At 48.9% G+C, this 17,500-nt stretch overlaps 1 protein-coding gene across 1 annotated transcript in view; it reads left to right on the top strand.

Moving 5' to 3' along the window:
* Nucleotides 1-1,916: 1,916 nt before the first annotated feature.
* The window catches only part of LOC130370396 (sodium/potassium/calcium exchanger 2-like), a 24,930-nt gene continuing 9,346 nt past the window's right edge, over nucleotides 1,917-17,500 (top strand). Inside the window, exons 1-2 of the mRNA XM_056576155.1 lie at nucleotides 1,917-2,837; nucleotides 10,425-10,515. Coding sequence (XP_056432130.1) covers nucleotides 1,917-2,837; nucleotides 10,425-10,515 — 1,012 coding nt within the window. The remainder of the gene's footprint in view (nucleotides 2,838-10,424; nucleotides 10,516-17,500) is intronic.

The following is a 17,500-nucleotide window of genomic DNA, read 5'->3' as shown; positions in this document are numbered from 1 at the left end:
GCAGTCCATTTAGTCAATTTACCAGAAGAGGGAAAGCGAGGCAGAGTTGGTATGAGAGAGGTGAGCGCTATTCGCAGAGCTCCGTTTTTTTCACCCCAGAGCTCCTCCTCCTCCACCTCCTCCTCCACTGGAGTCAGAGAGGGGTAGGACTGTCACAGGGCTCCTCCTCCTCTTCCTCCTCCTCCTCGCCCTCCTCCTCCTCCTCCTCCTCCACCTCCTCCAGCGGAGTCAGAGAGGACGGTAGGACTGTCACATTTGCTGCTGCTGGTGCTGCTCAATGACAGCAAGACGAGGGCGCAGGAGCAGATCCCTCGTGTTTCGACCGGTTTTCTCGCTTCCCCTAAAGGTAAGGACGTGTGTTGCGCGTCTGTGGGAGATGCTGCAGCCTCTCCTCTGCAGGATGAGGGGTTCGCGGTGGGATGGAGCGACAAGGTGGTGGTTTTATAACAACTGGAAGGGGCGAGGGCGTTGAAGGGCACAGCGATGCAGATCGCATGTCGCGATACCTGGGGAAAATCCGTAGTCACCCGCCTCAGCACCGCGGGTGCTTCGGTCTGACTCTGTTTTTTTTTTTAATCATCTTCTTTTTTGTCTGCTCTTCGTTAAACAACAACGTCATGGGTCCGATGTACACATCACGTTTTCGTGGCGTTTATTATAGCTAGACGTCCAGTGAGTTCAGCACATAGGTTTTATCTGTGTGTGGTCTTGTGTGTTGCGAATGTCTGCTTTAGGACAAGTTCAATGCAGATATATTGCTTTATTGGCCACTTATACCCTTGTGTGCAGGATAGTCTGTGCATATTTTCTATTATTAATGGTAGGCGGCTTGTAAAATCAATGGCTGAATTGATTTATTTATGGCAAGGTATTTCTCAGGTTTTATTTTGATCAATCGATGAGTGCACCTTATCGTTTCTATTTGTGGAATTATTTAATGGCAGTCTTCTGGAAATCCATCTAGGCCATGTTTTGAAACCTGGACTGACTGAATAATGCATAGGAGTCTATATTCTGCCAGGGATCTTTAGTGACTAGCACATAGAAGTTTTTTGAATTTTAGAGTTATTGCTGTATCTTATAGAACTTCAATCTGACTGTTATTGAATAGGGTTGATTGATTGTTAATTGCTGTGTGTGTGTTATACTATATTTTGTCTAGGCAAAATGTGTTCTGATTCATGGGAAAAATACACGCAGGCACACGCACACACACACACACACACACACACACACACACACACACACACACACACACACACACACACACACACACACACACACACACACACACACACACACACACACACACTCTTGCAGTATTGCTATTAAGTATTATTATTATTATTATATTACTTAATTAATTATTACCATTATATTTCTAGTATTACTATTCCTAAAAGGCTTCATGTTTCCAGATGACATTGTAAAATGTGAATACAATAGACCATGACTTTTTTTTTTTTTTTACAATAGTTTTCATATCTTTCGTCCTTCTGTCCGTTCAACGCGCGTCACACCCCGGAGGCAGACGCGCGCAATCAGCACGCTACTGTGGACGTCCATCAGACCGCGCTCGTCCCGTCTGGAGGCAGAACCCTTCACCTTGTCCTCTTGTGTTCATCTGCTAGATCAGGATAATATGAAGACACCATTCGGAAGGCCTGACCCCGGGAAGAACCCGCAATCCTTCCAACTGATTTGAAGCAGAGAACGACGCCATGCACTGGCGTGAAACTCTCCGATAAACCAAAAAGACCTTCCCTGCTCCCCCCCCCCCCTACTCCCTTGTCCCACCTCCTCACCCCTCTCCCCCCTCTCGCTCTCCTCTCTCTCTCTTTCTCTCTCTCTCTCTCTCTCCGCTCGGCTCTTCCCAGAGCGTGGGAAACGGAATACCGCACCACCACCACGGCGACATGGCTTCGGACCAAGTGTGCGTGGACTCCCTGGAGTGCCGCGCCCCGCCCGGCGCTGCCGCCATCGCCACCTACAAGGGGCGCCAGAAGCTGCGCAGGAAGCTGAGGCCCGTGCGGATCCTGGTCTTCGTGGTGGGCCTGGTCGCCATCAGCGCCGTCTCCTTCTCCTACAGTGCCTTGAGGTGGACGTCGGCGGCGGGGGGCCCCGGGGCCCTGGCGGCCGGGCCCCTGGAGGCGGCGGGGGGCCCCCCCCACCGGACGCTGCTGTCCACCCAGCTGCAGCGGGACCTCAACGTGTCGGGCGATAGTGCGGTGGCCATGAAGTCGGCGGCGGACGGGAACCACAGCCAGGGCGAGTACCCCACGGACCTGTTCACGCTGGAGGAGAGGCGGCAGGGTGCCGTCGTGCTGCACGTCTTCGGCATGCTCTACATGTTCATCGCCCTGGCCATCGTGTGCGACGAGTTCTTCGTGCCGGCGCTCACCGTCATCACGGAGAAGCTGTCCATCTCGGACGACGTGGCGGGCGCCACCTTCATGGCGGCGGGCGGCTCGGCGCCGGAGCTGTTCACGTCCATCATCGGCGTGTTCATCTCGCACAGCAACGTGGGCATCGGCACCATCGTGGGCTCGGCCGTCTTCAACATCCTGTTTGTCATCGGCATGTGCGCCATCTTCTCCAAGGAGATCCTGAACCTGACGTGGTGGCCGCTGTTCCGCGACGTGTCCTTCTACATCGTGGACCTCATCATGCTCATCGTCTTCTTCCTGGACAACCTGATCACCATGTATGAGAGCATGGCACTGCTCTCGGGCTACGCCTGCTACGTCATCTTCATGAAGTGCAACAGCTCGGTCGAGGGCTTCGTCAAGGGCTGCATGAGCAAGAACCAGGTGGTGGAAGTGGAGGTGCAGCCGAAGGTAAGCCCCTGGCTTCCCCCCCCCACCCCTCCTTAGCAACCATCTCCCCTCTTTAGCACCCCGACACCCCTTGTTTCTGTTTAAGGAGCGTTGGTCTCCCCCCAGTACCCTGATGCTCTCCGTCGGTTCAGCGACTGTTGTCTGTGTTGCGCGGTAGAAGCGTGAAGGATGAAGCTTACTCAGGTGTTCTTGTTTGGTAATTATGCAAGAGGTATGGATTGTGTCGTAGCCTTGACATGGATGGCCTTGTACACCTCTGAGCGCGCACAAGGACGCGTCGAGAAAGGGACGCATAGGGCCTGGGACGTATTTGTTAACGAAGGAAATGCTCTGCTATCGATTCTGTTTACCTTCTTTGCACCAAACATGTTATCTTTTTGACGTCGGGAGAATGTGTGTCGTCGCAGCGCGTCCATCTATTTTGTAATAACTTCTTTCAAATAAGAGTCCTTAACATGTGAAATGCAAGTCAAAAGGGGCTCACAGTTCATAACATTTGATAGTTGTTTGGTCCTAGGCCTGATGTGCAGTGAGGTATAAAGTTAACACTTTAAGATGCATGACAAAACGGGACTATGCTAAAACATATATTTTCCAAGTTTAGCTTGAGGCACTGGTGTCCCTGTCTGACACTGCAGATTCCTCCTAATGTATTAAGAATAGCCTGCCCTGATGAAGGGGAGAGAAAGACGTCTCACTGCGTTTACGAACGCATATTAGCTCAATGACCTTCGTAACCTTGGCCATCATTTCCAATGCTTTACCAGTGGGTTTGTAGGCTAGGGTTCCTTCGCATGTTATCCTTCAAGTCACGATTGTTGTTACCCTTTTGTTCCTTAGTTTAACTGGAATACAGTGCGGCAGTGGCTGTGTGTCATTTGCATAACACAGAGAGCCTTATGGCGGGTGAAAGGCCTCAAATCAGCCGAACGCAAAGCTTCTCAATGACACTTGAGGACAAAGCAAGGCCGCGTGCTACAATACCATAGTGGCCCGGAGATTATCCGCACGGATTTAGGTTCCAGATGACAATTTAGAGACGGCGTGCCAGAAAGTTGTACCCTAAACTGCTGACTCGGTGAGGATTTATCCCCAAAGTACGCACAGTGCGCTAAATCGCCAGAGGTACGCAATTACGGCGGCCCGGAGGCGGTTTCCACGACGATGCTGACTCTCAGAGTAGCGAAGAGGAGGAGGATGCGACAGAGAGGGAGAGAGCCGCTGGGCGATGAGCGAGAGGCGGACTACCACAACGCACGCACACACACGCAAACACACACACACACACACACACACACACACACACACACACACACACACACACACACACACACACACACACACACACACACACATACACACACACACACACACACACACACACACACACACACACACACACACACACACACACACACACACAACCCAGCCCCCCCCCCCCGGCCCACAAGCGGTGGACATGGCAGACTCGGGTGACCTTGAGCTGCGTTGCATTCTGGGTATTTTCTGCACACCCATTATAGGTGCCTTCGTTCTCCCAGCACGTGATGGAGAGAGGGAATAAACTGAGAGAGAGAGAGAGAGAGAGAGAGAGAGAGAGAGAGAGAGAGAGAGAGAGAGAGAGAGAGAGAGAGAGAGAGAGAGAGAGAGAGAGAGAGAGAGAGAGAGAGAGAGAGGGGGAGAGAGACAGAAAGACGGTTGTTGGAGACAGATGGGTCGATCAAGCCCAGTCACGTCTCATCTCCGAGACAGCCTTCAGCCGACAGGCTGCTGCTCTCGTGCGCAGCCTCCCTTGTCTCTCTGTCCAACCGGGTTGTCCTTTTTTCCTACAAACGTGAATGATGAACGGGTTCTGTTTACCGGCCCCTCACCTTTGGTTTAAAACGATCCCTGTGAGTGTTATGAGTGTTTAAGGCTAATGTCACCCATCCACGCGGGTCTTTTAGGGTCTAAGAGGGAGGACGCTGGAGAGATCATGTCCATGTGAACTTTGTCAGGGGTGCAGAGAGAGTTACGTAACTCTTCTTCCCTTTTTGAAGTGCTGCATGCGATATGAATGTATACATAATTTAGAATAGTCTCCAACACAAGGGAGGGCCAGGCTATTCCTCTCTGTATGTACGAGCTTTCAGCAGTCCCTCCTATTTGTTTGTTTTGGATGACGAATCTGTTCAGAAATGTCTTGTTCCTCAGCCGGCTGTTGGCCATCGTTTTCACAGTTGCTCACGAGGTAATTATCAAAAGTGTGCGCATTCTTACTCATAAGTTCTCTGGTATATTCATTTAAAAAAAACACAGAGTTGTGCGCACTCAGGATTAAAGTTGTGTAAGAGTGGCAAGGGCACCGTTTGCCTTCATTATACCCTTGAGTGGAAAATATAAGTTATTTAATGTGGGCTTTCCTGAAATGATTTTAAACGTTTAAGCGTTAGGACATTGGCTGTCCCCTCAGAATGTCAAATTCGCTGGCCTAGGCAGAAAGTGGACCGATAGTGTCAGCAGGATAGAGAGTTTGTGTGTGTGTGTGTGTGTGTGTGTGTGTGTGTGTGTGTGTGTGTGTGTGTCTGTGTGTGTGTGTGCACGCCGGCATGTGGGTGTGCGTGTGAGCGTGGTCGACATCCCATAGAAACAAGCCTTTTGTTTGGGAGTGAGAGTCCGTTTTCCATCAACACATCGGAAAGGTCAAACCGGCCACGGGAAACGCTTGCTGACCTCAGACTGTGGCCTGATGGGAGTTGGAGTTGTTTCCGTGAGGTGCTAATGAGGACCGTGTGCGACGGAGAGACGAGGAAGCGATGTAACCTCAGAGAGAGGCGTGCTGGCACGGTGTGATGCTAGGTTCCTGGAAAGATGCGGTGAATGATGTGTGTGTTGTCTAACCCTCGGAGGGACGGGGAGGACCCCGTTTGGGGGGTAGGGCACATGCACACTGCCCATCCTCTGTGGAACATAACATGCTACAGACGTGCGCACCAGCTGGGTTTGTTATTCTCCTGTACTGCCCTGGTCGGCAGTTTAAGTTGCTAAGTTACAGCTTGTTAAGTTTCGAGTTTCGACTTAAAGTTTGGATTGGGTATGTTTTAGGATTATTGACAGTGACTGAGGGATGGTTAAGCTAAGGTTTAGCGTGGTAAAGGTTAGATATTTGGTTAGTGATGGTTAAGTATAGGTATCAGCTTTGACGTGGTTGAGTTAATGTTTTAAGTTAGATGTTGTTTAATTTAGGCATTAAGTTAAAGGGAGTTAAGTATGTATTAGATAAGAAATGCTCCAGTTTAGCGTTTAATGTTTTTTGTGGTTAAGATCAGATTCTATTTGTTTAGTTTCCAGTCTGCACCATAACCAGTCCAAGGAATTTAACTAAAGAAAGAAACTGGGCCTTCTAACAGCAACATCTTATTATTGTATGATTGTACTATCCAAACTTACAGCCTTTGCTCGGGTCCTTGAAATGAATGGACTTTAAACAGGCCAGAGGCAGAATGAACAAAAATGTCCACAATTTAGAGATAAACACAGAGATGCCACTGGATTCCACATTTGACCAAAGACAACACAGTACATCAACCCAAAGATCACAGCTCAGATTTGTCTCCATCTGAGTTTGGGTAACTCTCGGTCTACGTCGCTCCCCAAGTGTCCTGTGTCTGTGTGTGCGTTTGTTTCTGATTGGACAGATATTGCCTCAGTGGTCTACTGGTAGGCTAACCGCCCTCGTTAGTGTAATCATACTTGCCACACGCCAATGAACCCAAACACCTAATTGAAAACCAAACCAAAAAGCACGTGGGGCAAGAACAGACCACTGCTCCTGTTCTTAGTGCTAGAATAATAGGAAGGAATAATTGTTGCAATAATAAGAATTATTAAACATTTAATCATGGAGTAATAAAATAACTTAATAACAGTATTGAACACTATACTGGCAACATAACTGAAAAAATAGATATTTACAATAATATAATGTGTTGGGTAGAACAACACATTATATATATATATATATATATATATATATATATATATATATAGCTTAATTGATAACTGACCATATATATATATATATATATATATATACATACATGCATGCATACCTACATACTTACATACGTACATACATATGAGCAAAAATACAAGATAATGCTAAAACTTGGTTGGGGGACAGTAGCAGATATTCACTAGAGAAACATAAAGCCATGCCGAGGGCAGCATCCTGGCTGGAGAGCAGTACTAAGGAATAACAGCGGGGTAAACATGTGCGTGCCACTGATCGTGGTGACCTGGCACACAGATGCTGCTGGGCGCTTTCATTTATTTATTCATTCCCTTTTTATTTATTTATTTCCAACGTTCATAATCCAATGCTAATGGGAGTCTGTTTCGGACAGGAAGTTCAAAGGAGAAAATCTGCTGACCATAAAAGTAACGGTATTTCCCATTGACCGCTCCTCAGAGGGCGACTGTGGAGAGTGGATACTCCATCGACGTCGTATTGATCGCGCTCCACACATCATCTATCATCTGCATCATTTCATTTCATTTCGGGGGGAGTGCATCCGAACCAGGGGACCGACTAGCATAGCATGTCGCGTGGGTTTAATTAAGGGACAGCAGGGCGGAGATGACCGCCGCTGTCCGAGTGCTGTCAATAATCACTTTTAGCGCACGCTGGTTTAAAGAGTGCGAGCACTTCATTTGACGCGGACGTTTGAGCGAACGCAAACCAATTAATCGCGACCCGGCCGGAGCCTTCATCGTCTTTTCATTCACTTCGAGCTGATGAAGACGTCGGCTGACCAACGCCGCCGCTAAGCACAACCTTCAAGGCCTCTCGCTCCTGCGACCGGCAGCGCCACCAAAGCCCCCTCGTGGGAGACGGCCCCGTCCAAACCAGCGCAGCGCAACAACCTGCCCCAGAAGGGCGTCCGAGAACCCTCCGATACATCCCAACGCCCTTTTCCTCTCCCGCCGTTCTGCGTCGGCTCCCCCTGACACTGAATCCCTCGCGGCCGTCGCCGCGCTTCCAAAGAGCGACAGCCGCACCGCTGACGAGGCCAACAATGGGATCCATAAAAGTGTTCTATCTGTAGACTCCTCATGGCACTTATCCATGAATGACACAGCGTTGGAGCTTTGCAGTGCTCGCTGCGGTGGGAGGGAGGGTGCAGGGGGGGGGGGCGATGGCTACTCCCAGGCTTAATCTTCTTGGACGAGCGCCCCGGGCGGTCTTAAGGCATGCAGAGTGGACTTGGCGCGATGCGCAGAGGACTGATTGCTGCTGGTCGAGGGGGCAGCTCGCTGCGTGCGCCCGGGGGCGACTGCACTGGGCCAGGACTCGAGCCAGGCAGCGCTTGCGTGGTGGGCGTCCGCCTCTTTACACACGCCGACACGCAGACACGCAGTGCACATGAGCACGCGGGCAGCTCCGCCCGACACGCAACCCGCGCAGCACTGCAAGGGCGTTTTGAAGGTCGTGCGAGCGCCAGGGGGAACTCTCTCCTCCTCCTCCTCCTCCTCCTCCTCCTCCCCCCCGACGAAGCTCTATCGATCGCCCCGGCCCGAATCAAGATGGCCGCGCCCAGCAGCCGATAGCGAATCGCTGTCGCACCCTCGAGCGTGGAGCGGGCTCGCTGACCCCCCCCCCCCCCCCCGGGGCAGGCCCCTGCCCCCCCCCCATCACCACCCCTCTGCCCGGGGGGGCTCTGCGTCGGGCTGAGGGGGTGTGTGGGGGGGGGGGGGGGGGGGGGGTTGGGTTGTGGGGCAGAAAGCGTTCACCCGTCAGCTCTGCTCGGCGCTGATTGCTGCCTCCCCGCCGAAGCAATCATCCCTTCCACGTCCCTCTCCTTTGTCTTCTCCTTCTTCTTCTTCTTCTTCTTCTTCTTCTTCTTCTTCTTCTTCTTCTTCTTCTTCTTCTTCTTCTCTTCCTTTTATTCGTGCGAAGAACATCAAGTGACGATAGGCGCGGCGGCACGGAACGCTTTATCATCGCGGTCTGGCCTCGCTGTTGTTATGTCGTAATTACTTATTTTTCTTTTATTTACTCTGAATTCATGGTTTCGGATAAAACTGTATGGATGCATTGTGAAGATGCTAGGTTTTGAAACACTATTGTTGAAGGCCTCATATTAATTGGCCGCCATGGGTTTCCAGACGTGACTGGAGTGTGGGTGTGTGTGTGTGTGTGTGTATGTGTGTGTGTACTTGTACTTGAACCCGCCTCATCTAACAGTGTTTAGTTTCCAGTTGAGTTTAGTTCAGTCTTGGTTTCACTCGGAGCAACCGTCAACATGTGTTCAAGTGACACACTGTTAACCTTTTAATGCGACAAACCAAGTGAACCCTGACCCGGGGAGCTGTCTCTTGTTGACTCAGCTCCCCGCCTTTGGCAGCAAATCAGAGTGTGAACCGAAACCACAACACGCCGGGAGCATATCTCGACATTGTTTGTTTTGCATAACAGACAACAGGTTAACCTGTGTGTGTGTGTGTGGTGTGTGTGTGTGTGTGTGTGTGTGTGTGTGTGTGTGTGTGTGTGTGTGTGTGTGTGTGTGTGTGTGTGTGTGTGTGTGTGTGTCAATGAGTGTGTGCTCCAAGAGTGTAGCCAGTGTGTGTGTGTGTGTGTGTGTGTGTGTGTGTGTGTGTCAATGAGTGTGTGCTCCAAGAGTGTAGCCAGTGTGTGTGTGTGTGTGTGTGTGTGTGTGTGTGTGTGTGTGTGCGTGTGCGTTTCTGTGGATCTTTGGTCCTATTTCACAAGGCAGGGATAATGTACAGCTAGTCTGTCACTATTGTGATATTTTCATAACCTGATCGCTGTACATTATCCCGGTTAGATAACACGTCTGCTCCCTAAATAAATAAATAATGTGACCCAAAAAAGGACAACTAAAAAGTATTCTATTGGTTTAAAAATTATTTGATTACTTCTGCTAAAAAAGTGTTCCGTTAGTTACGGTTGGAACTGCATCCATAGCAACGGTGTGTTAAACATAGCAGTGGTCTGCTATACAAAAACCTCATAATTTACCAACCATAATTGAGTATACAACAACGCTGTGTAATAACTGGCGTTAATATTCGTCTTGGGTGACCCGATCAGAAGGGATAGCTCTTAGATTGTCTTAGATCTCACTTCACCCTCGCTAGATGCAAATAAGCACGTACATCATTTCCATTTGCAAACACAAAAGTGCCGTATCTAACTGTCTGAAGGCAGCAACTCACCTCAAGTCTGCCAGGAATGAAAAGCAGAAGAAATCAAAGCGTTACAGACAGAGTCTATTCCTTGGCAAACCAAATTGGCAAAAATGATTGACCCAATCATCACATATCTCTACAGGCTTTTCAAATTGGACGTGAACAACTCCAGCTGTGATGCTGTTATTCACCAATCACGCGTCGCGACACGTCAGTTGCGAACGCGGTGCTACCGCGTGACTCAGAACCCGTTCACGCCGCTGCTAAATGAACAGGGGCTCATACACGGCCTCCGAATGCGGTCTGACGTCGGATCTCAACCGGCCTGGGCGCAGTCAAACCTGTGCCTAGAGATGTCCTCTTGTGATCGGATCCCCCACGACGTGTGAGTGCCAGGTGGGAACACGACCTTCGTGTGAAGGTAGACTTGATATGGACAAGGTCTCTGACCCTGCACTGGGCAGCACGGAGGCCAACGTCAAAGAGAGTATTTATCCACCTGGTAGTACCGGTGTCGGCGGGGGGTCTCTGGGTGAACGTTATCAACCCGCCGCTCGCCTCGCTCGTCTTCCGCGCCCCCTGAGCTGGTGTGCGTTTGACAGGCCGATGTTGGTGCCGCCCAAGATGGAAGGTGCAACCCCAGATGCGTTTCCAGGGGCTATAAATAGCCTCGCTGAGGCATCATCCCCCATCAGGGAGCCGCTTCATAGATCAGCTGCAATGAGGAACGCTTCTTCGTCTCTCTCTACCCCTTCCTGCCGATTTGGCTGCTGAAATGGGTGGGGGGGGTGGATCTTGCTCGGACCCCCGGCTCACTGGTCCCAGCTCAGCGGGCCTGTCGTGTGGTCGGTGGTCCTGGGGGGGTCCTGGGTTGAACACATCTGCGGATTTGTGTCTCATGATGTTGAGAAATTGATGCCCTGCATTTTGAATCGTGTCTATTTGTTGCCAACCGCTTTTGTTTTCAGATTGTGTCAAACTGAAATTGAGTTGAAATGAATACGGTTTGAAAATCATTTTGTATTGGGCTGTTTAAATCCTGATCCTTAAATGTTCCTTTTGATTGACATTTGGAATGGATAGCCTCATATTTGGATAATTTCTTACGATTTAAAATCGACGTATCAAAACGAAATCTCTCTTCTTCCGTTCTCACAACTGAGGATTTTTGAAACATGGCGTATGATTTTAAAAAAGCAAACCAAATTTGGTTGAGGGAAAGAGAGGGAGAAGAATGTGGGCAGGGTGTGTGGCCTTGCCTTCCTTTGTGCCTCCTTGCCTTGGGAGCTCCGCGGCTCTTCCTACAAACTGTTTCTCCAGTCATAATGGAGGGTCCTTGGTCGCGTTGTGGTAGTGGCCTTCAATCGTCCGCTCTGTAGTGGTGCGCTCGCCACGTGAGTTCCATGTAGTCCGCCGCCTTACTGCGGAGAAACCAGAAAGTGCTCGTGTGCTGTTGTCCACCAGGACAAATACAGTCCGTGACGTATACATTGAATACATTGAACAGAATATGTATGGGATGTGTCGGCTTTTGATGTGCAGTGTGCATTGGCTTGTGCACAAACACACACACACACACACTCACAGACTCTCACATGCACACCAATATATACAAAAACAAAAACACACACACATACACACATATACATACACACGCACACATACTCGCAGGTACGCTCACACACATACACAGAGCAGACACACACGCACACACACACATACACAGAGCTCTCGCACACACACATACACGCAGTGAGAGTGTGAAGGCAAAATAAGAGCGCGAGGTTCGTATAGCGTCTCTAAAATAGAATCAATGCTGCTTCCATCGCGCCGTGACGACAGCGATGACGATTCCATCTTTCTTCTTCTTCTTCTTCTCCTTCTTTTTTATTCTGCAGGGAGGGGGGGGAGGGGAGTGTTAAGGTGCGGCCACACCAGACGCGTATCTCGCGTACTTTTTACGCGAGATACGCGCGTAAAATGTTGCTTGACCATTTTGTGTCAAAAATGGTCACATACGCGCAATACGCGCCATACGCGCATACGTCACTCGCCTAGATGAGTCCAATGTCCATGCAAGTGAACGGAGCGTTCCCTCTTCGTCATAACTATCAAACCAAATGTTATGTTATGTTACTATTTCCACCCAGAATAAAGAAAGTTGTCGGCCGTGGCTGTGTGTGTGTGTCTTGCCCCAGGATGAGGCTCCCCACGGTAAAGGCTCCAACACTTGGGTGTGTGTGTGTGTGTGTGTTGCCCCAGGATAAGCTGCGCTGGAGTCCGAGGTAGGAAACCCAAACGCCGCCGTGTTTGGGTGATAGAGTTTAGATCGGGTTAGATTAAATAATCTCGGATATAAATAACAATAATCGGGTTAAATAACTTCACATGGTGTGTCTGGTGTGTTTCCAGCATTCGTAGTGTTGATCAGCAGATATATAGTCCGCCAAGACGTTGAGGTTGCTTAGTAACCAGAGACTCTGTCCATGCAAGTGAACGGAGCGTTCCCTCTTCGTCATAACTATCAAACCAAACATCCTTCACATTCACCGAGCGAACATTATGAAAGTAAAATGCACATTTCTCGCTAGAAATGTTTCCATAAAAGCATTTAATGGCGTAACTATATTACTATTTCCACACAGAATAAAGAAAGATGTCGGCCGTATGCTTCTGTCCAAGCTCACTACTCTCTGCCAGTGACGTCGGGTCAAGCTCAACGCTGATTGGGCAACGCGGCTATCGTCAGACGCGTATCTCGCGTACTTCGCGTAAAAAGTTCAATTTTTTGAACTCTTGAAATGTACGCGATATACGCGATATACGCGCGTATAGCGCGTATTGCGCGTAAATATACGCGCCACATACGCGCTATACGCGCGTACAATGTTGCTTATACGCGTAATACGCGTGAAACGCGTAATACGCGTATTAAACCAATGGTTCCCTATGGAAAAAATGGCGATTTGAGACGCGAAGTACGCGAGATACGCGTCTGGTGTGGCCGCACCTTTAGAGATATAAAAGCAAAAAAATGATGGTGGACCAATCGCATCACAGCACGTTGGCTGTGGACGATTCAAGACACAACTACTTCACTCGAACGTCTTCCTTGTTATCCGCCGTGCTCACTTTGTCACGCTGTTCTGCGACGGCATTGTCTCCTTTTTTGTGTCATCTTCTTGGCCCCAAATTAGATTTAATGACATTCAGAATCGTTCCGCGGAGGAGAAGTAGTCATTTGCATCATGAAAGCGTACGCTTTTATTTTGTAAGCGTCCCGTGATTGATAACGGTATTGTTATGGTTTCCTCCTGCGAGTCGTTTGGTCGGCGCTGGCCCACTTGGTTAATGAATGAGACTCGAAGGTCACGGGCCGCACACACACACACACTGGCACACACTGGCACGCACGTCACGGGCACACACACACACACACGCACACACACACCTCGGGAGGAGGAGGGGGCGGCGGCGGGGAGAAGGAGAGAAACACAGCGAGGCGCTGAGTCGCTGCGTTAAAACAGACAAAGGCCCATCACGCATGCAAAGCGGCCCCTTTGTTAACGCTTTACACATTAATGATGTCGTGCAGAACGCCTGCGCTCGCACTCACAAAAGGCCCGGCCTGGCGCCGGAGCCGGGAGAAGTTTCAAGGTCATCTGTGGCGACGCAGTATCGTCTGACAGGGGGAGGGACGCTGTGACTGCGGCGGCCGCGGTGAATACGGACGAGGGCTAGACTGTATTCTAATGAGCTGGATACTGTAGTCACGTGACCGGGGGAGTTCTATTGACGTTTCGTTAACACGACGCACATAGGAGGTTAAACACAAAATGGCCGTGGGGGGTTTGTGGTTGGCGAGGGCGGAATGGGGCCAAAGAGGGATTTTAAAAGTTTAATTGAAATTAAATCACATCGGGTGAAATGACCGCTCAAAGTGGCAATCTCGAAGTGTTCATGAAAAATAAATGTATATTAAAGTTGCAGTATGTGATACTTTAACTAGCTCTTAACTTATAAATGACATGAACGATCTGTAGTCAATGCCTAGAGATGTTATTTCAATAATGTTTTAAATAAAATCACATCCTACAACTGATATTTTCTGAAAATAGAATTGCTGGCCAGCCAATACAGCCCATAACACAATGGTGACTGAGCCTATGGCCCACTAATAGAGGCTGTTCCATGTGTAGTATTATGTTGTAAGGTTAATGTAATGTTGTGAATGTAGTGTCAATGGCGCACGGTTGGGCTCTATGAGAGCATTACCGCTCTTAGCCAAAGTGATCGCCAAAGAGATTGAAAGGAAAATCTTCGATAGTGCCGCTTTAAAGGTCCCATGACATGCCACCAGGTGTGAGTGTGGTTAGACGTTACAAGCCGTTTTGAAGTTCGGTCTCTTATGACATCAAAAGTGGGCATGTCCACCTAGATGTGTGCTGGATAGATCGGTCTACCAGCCTACCCAGTGGATTGTAGCAAACGTTGATCGTCTATCCTTCCCACATCTAGGTGGAGTTTCAGAACGGCTTGTACGGGCTGATCACAGTCACTCCTGGTGGCATGTCATGGGACCTTTAACCAAGATGGCCATGGTTAGGACAATGGATGCTGTAACAGAAAGCAATAAATGAAGTGTCCCATTGTGCTGTGTTGTAGCCACGAGGTACCTCATTGTGTTGTCGTTTGTGGTCTGATGGAGAAGACCTTTGCAAGCCTCGCGTATATTGCGACATACGAGCAATGTGTCATGGAGCACTTTGACTTTTGAGGTATCGTTTACATCATATCATCTAATGCCTTTTGCGTTCACTTAAGAATGTGATACGAGCACCACTTTTTATAGGCTGGGATGGTGATGAGCTGTGTGTGTGTGAGTGAGTGATTCTGTGTAAGCATGTAGGTGTGTGTGTGTGTGTGTGTGTGTGTGTGTGTGTGTGTGTGTGTGTGTGTGTGTGTGTGTGTGTGTGTGTGGGTGTGTGTGTTTGTGTATGTGTAGGTGCAAGCATGTGTGTGTACGCCTATGTGTGTGGGTGTGTATACGCAAATGTTTGTGCGCCTGGTTGTCTGCGCGTGTCTGTTTATGTGTGTTTGTATGTGTGTGTGTGTGTGTCTGTTTGTGTGTGTGCTTGTGTGTTTGTGTGCGTGTTTGTCTGTTTGTGTGTGTGTGTGTGTGTGTGTGTGTGTGTGTGTGTGTGTGTGTGTGTGTGTGTGTGTGTGTGTGTGTGTGTGTGTGTGTGTGTGTGTGCGTAACTGTAAAACCGTCAGGACTGCCCTGAATAGCTCTGACTCCATACTTTAAATATAGCCTTAAACGAACACCATCACCATCACATTGATTTCCCCACCTTCAGCTTCCCTACTGTTACCCTGGGCTCATGCGGCTCTCTGAAAGCGACCAGCATCATGCCTTTACTCCCTCAACTCAAACTCTACCCCGCTCCAAACGCAGTAACACAATGACGCAGCGATGCAAGTGATGTTTTTCAAAGACCGATCAGTCGTCACCATTCTTTTCGTGTCGTTTTTCTTCGTTTGTTTCATAATCCTTACAGTTGACCATAAGATCTGGTTTGTTGAGGCTCGGTCGTTTCCACATCAAAACACAATTACAAAAGTAATGATTCCTTTTTAAGATCATACAGATCATCATCATCATCATCATCATCATCAAGTCCGTCCAGCCTTCGCTGGTTCACGAGGTTAAACACGCAATAGACGGTATTAAAACACATATCATACATGTTTATGTGAGCCATGTTTAAGCGGTTCTAAGTCTCTCGCTCTCACGGTCTCCCATCCACTCCAAGGCACCTGCGTAGCATCAGGCAACGGAGTTGAAACTTGACACTCGGACGAAGAAACCCAAAGCCTGTGTATTGATCTGCGTCTATTTTGGGAAGCCGTGGTCGAATTAGCTAATGTAGCCGCCACTGTAATGGCCTGGAGGGCACCCTGGATCCTTATCTCCTGGGTGTATGGGAGGAGGACACACACGCATGCACGCACACACGCACATATACACACGCACACACACACACACAGAGTGCCGTGCGTAAAAGTGTACTACAAAATCGCTTTTTTCCTGATTGGTCGTCAGCCTTTTGCATTGAGGTTGTGTGAGTCCTTTATCGGGTTGGAAATGGGCGTGTCTAAAGGACTTCCCGGCCGACAAACCGGTTAGGCTTTCGTGTGATTTGCTCATCACTTCACAGCCTAATACTGGGAAATTGTGTGCCGGCTTTTTTGGAACGTGAAGTCAGCGCTTTAAGTGACACGAGTGACACACATGCCGCATGCGTGAGTCACACACATGCAAAAGCGTTGAGTGTTTTCAGACAACTGCAATCCCTAATGATGGCTCAAGCCTTTTTTTTTGCCGCAGCTAAGGCAGAAACAGTGATTGCAATCAGACAGGCAGTCACTAACACGCTAATTAGGGTAACTCCCTCCACTTGCACACACACAGTGCAACACTTCGGTCATGCACACACACACACACACACACACACACACACACACACACACACACACACACACACACACACACACACTTACAAACAAACACTCACTCACTCACTCACTCACTCACTCACTCACTCACTCACTCACTCACTCACTCACTCACTCACTCACTCACTCACTCACTCACTCAAACGCTCATGGACACACATTAACCTACACACAAATAGAGATAAACAAACACACACTTCAGAACCTTCTAGCACCGTGGAGGAATATGGCAGTGTGTGTGTGTGTGTGTGTGTGTGTGTGTGTGTGTGTGTGTGTGTGTGTGTGTGTGTGTGTGTGTGTGGCCTCACTCCAGCTCCCTTCCTCCCCCGTCTCCTCAGCCTCCTCATGCCAAGGTCACCCTGAGAGATGCTCCGTCATCGCCCCAGCCTCTTAAAGGTGTCATTCCCCCACCGCACGCAGGGAGACACGTGCACGTTTCAAAGGAAGACATGCATGTGTATGTATATGTGTGTGTGTGTGTGTGTGTGTGTGTGAGCGTGTGATGCTGACCTGCCACCATGGCAACTAAACGTTTTGCAGGTCGGCAGGACTAAGCAACGCAGCATATGTTTAGAGTATTTATTTATTGACAGTAGATGGAATAGAATAGTAATTAAAATGATTAGATGCATATTATGCAAGGGGGGGGGGGCATCATTAATTCACACACTTAATTATTTTTCTTGCATTTACAAATTAATTAAAAAACATTTATAATTAAAAAATAATTATAATATCATTGGCCTTACTTCGAAATAGGTCAAACAATCAGTGAAGATTCGTGCATAAAAAAAATTAAAAACGTCAGCACATTCGCAGGAGACGATCCCACTTCTTAGCCAATCAGGACGCTCCTCTCTGTAAAGGGGCGGAGCTCCACTGGAGCAGAGTTCACAGTTCACAAAGAGGCCCGGCTTCCAAAAATGACGCATCACTTTTCCTCTTCCTCTCCC

The sequence above is a fragment of the Gadus chalcogrammus genome, chromosome 17 (genome assembly GCF_026213295.1).
Source record: "Gadus chalcogrammus isolate NIFS_2021 chromosome 17, NIFS_Gcha_1.0, whole genome shotgun sequence".
Lineage (NCBI taxonomy): Eukaryota > Metazoa > Chordata > Actinopteri > Gadiformes > Gadidae > Gadus > Gadus chalcogrammus.
The sequence above is the reverse complement of the archived record's forward strand: the minus strand, read 5'-3'. Positions and strand labels throughout refer to the sequence as shown.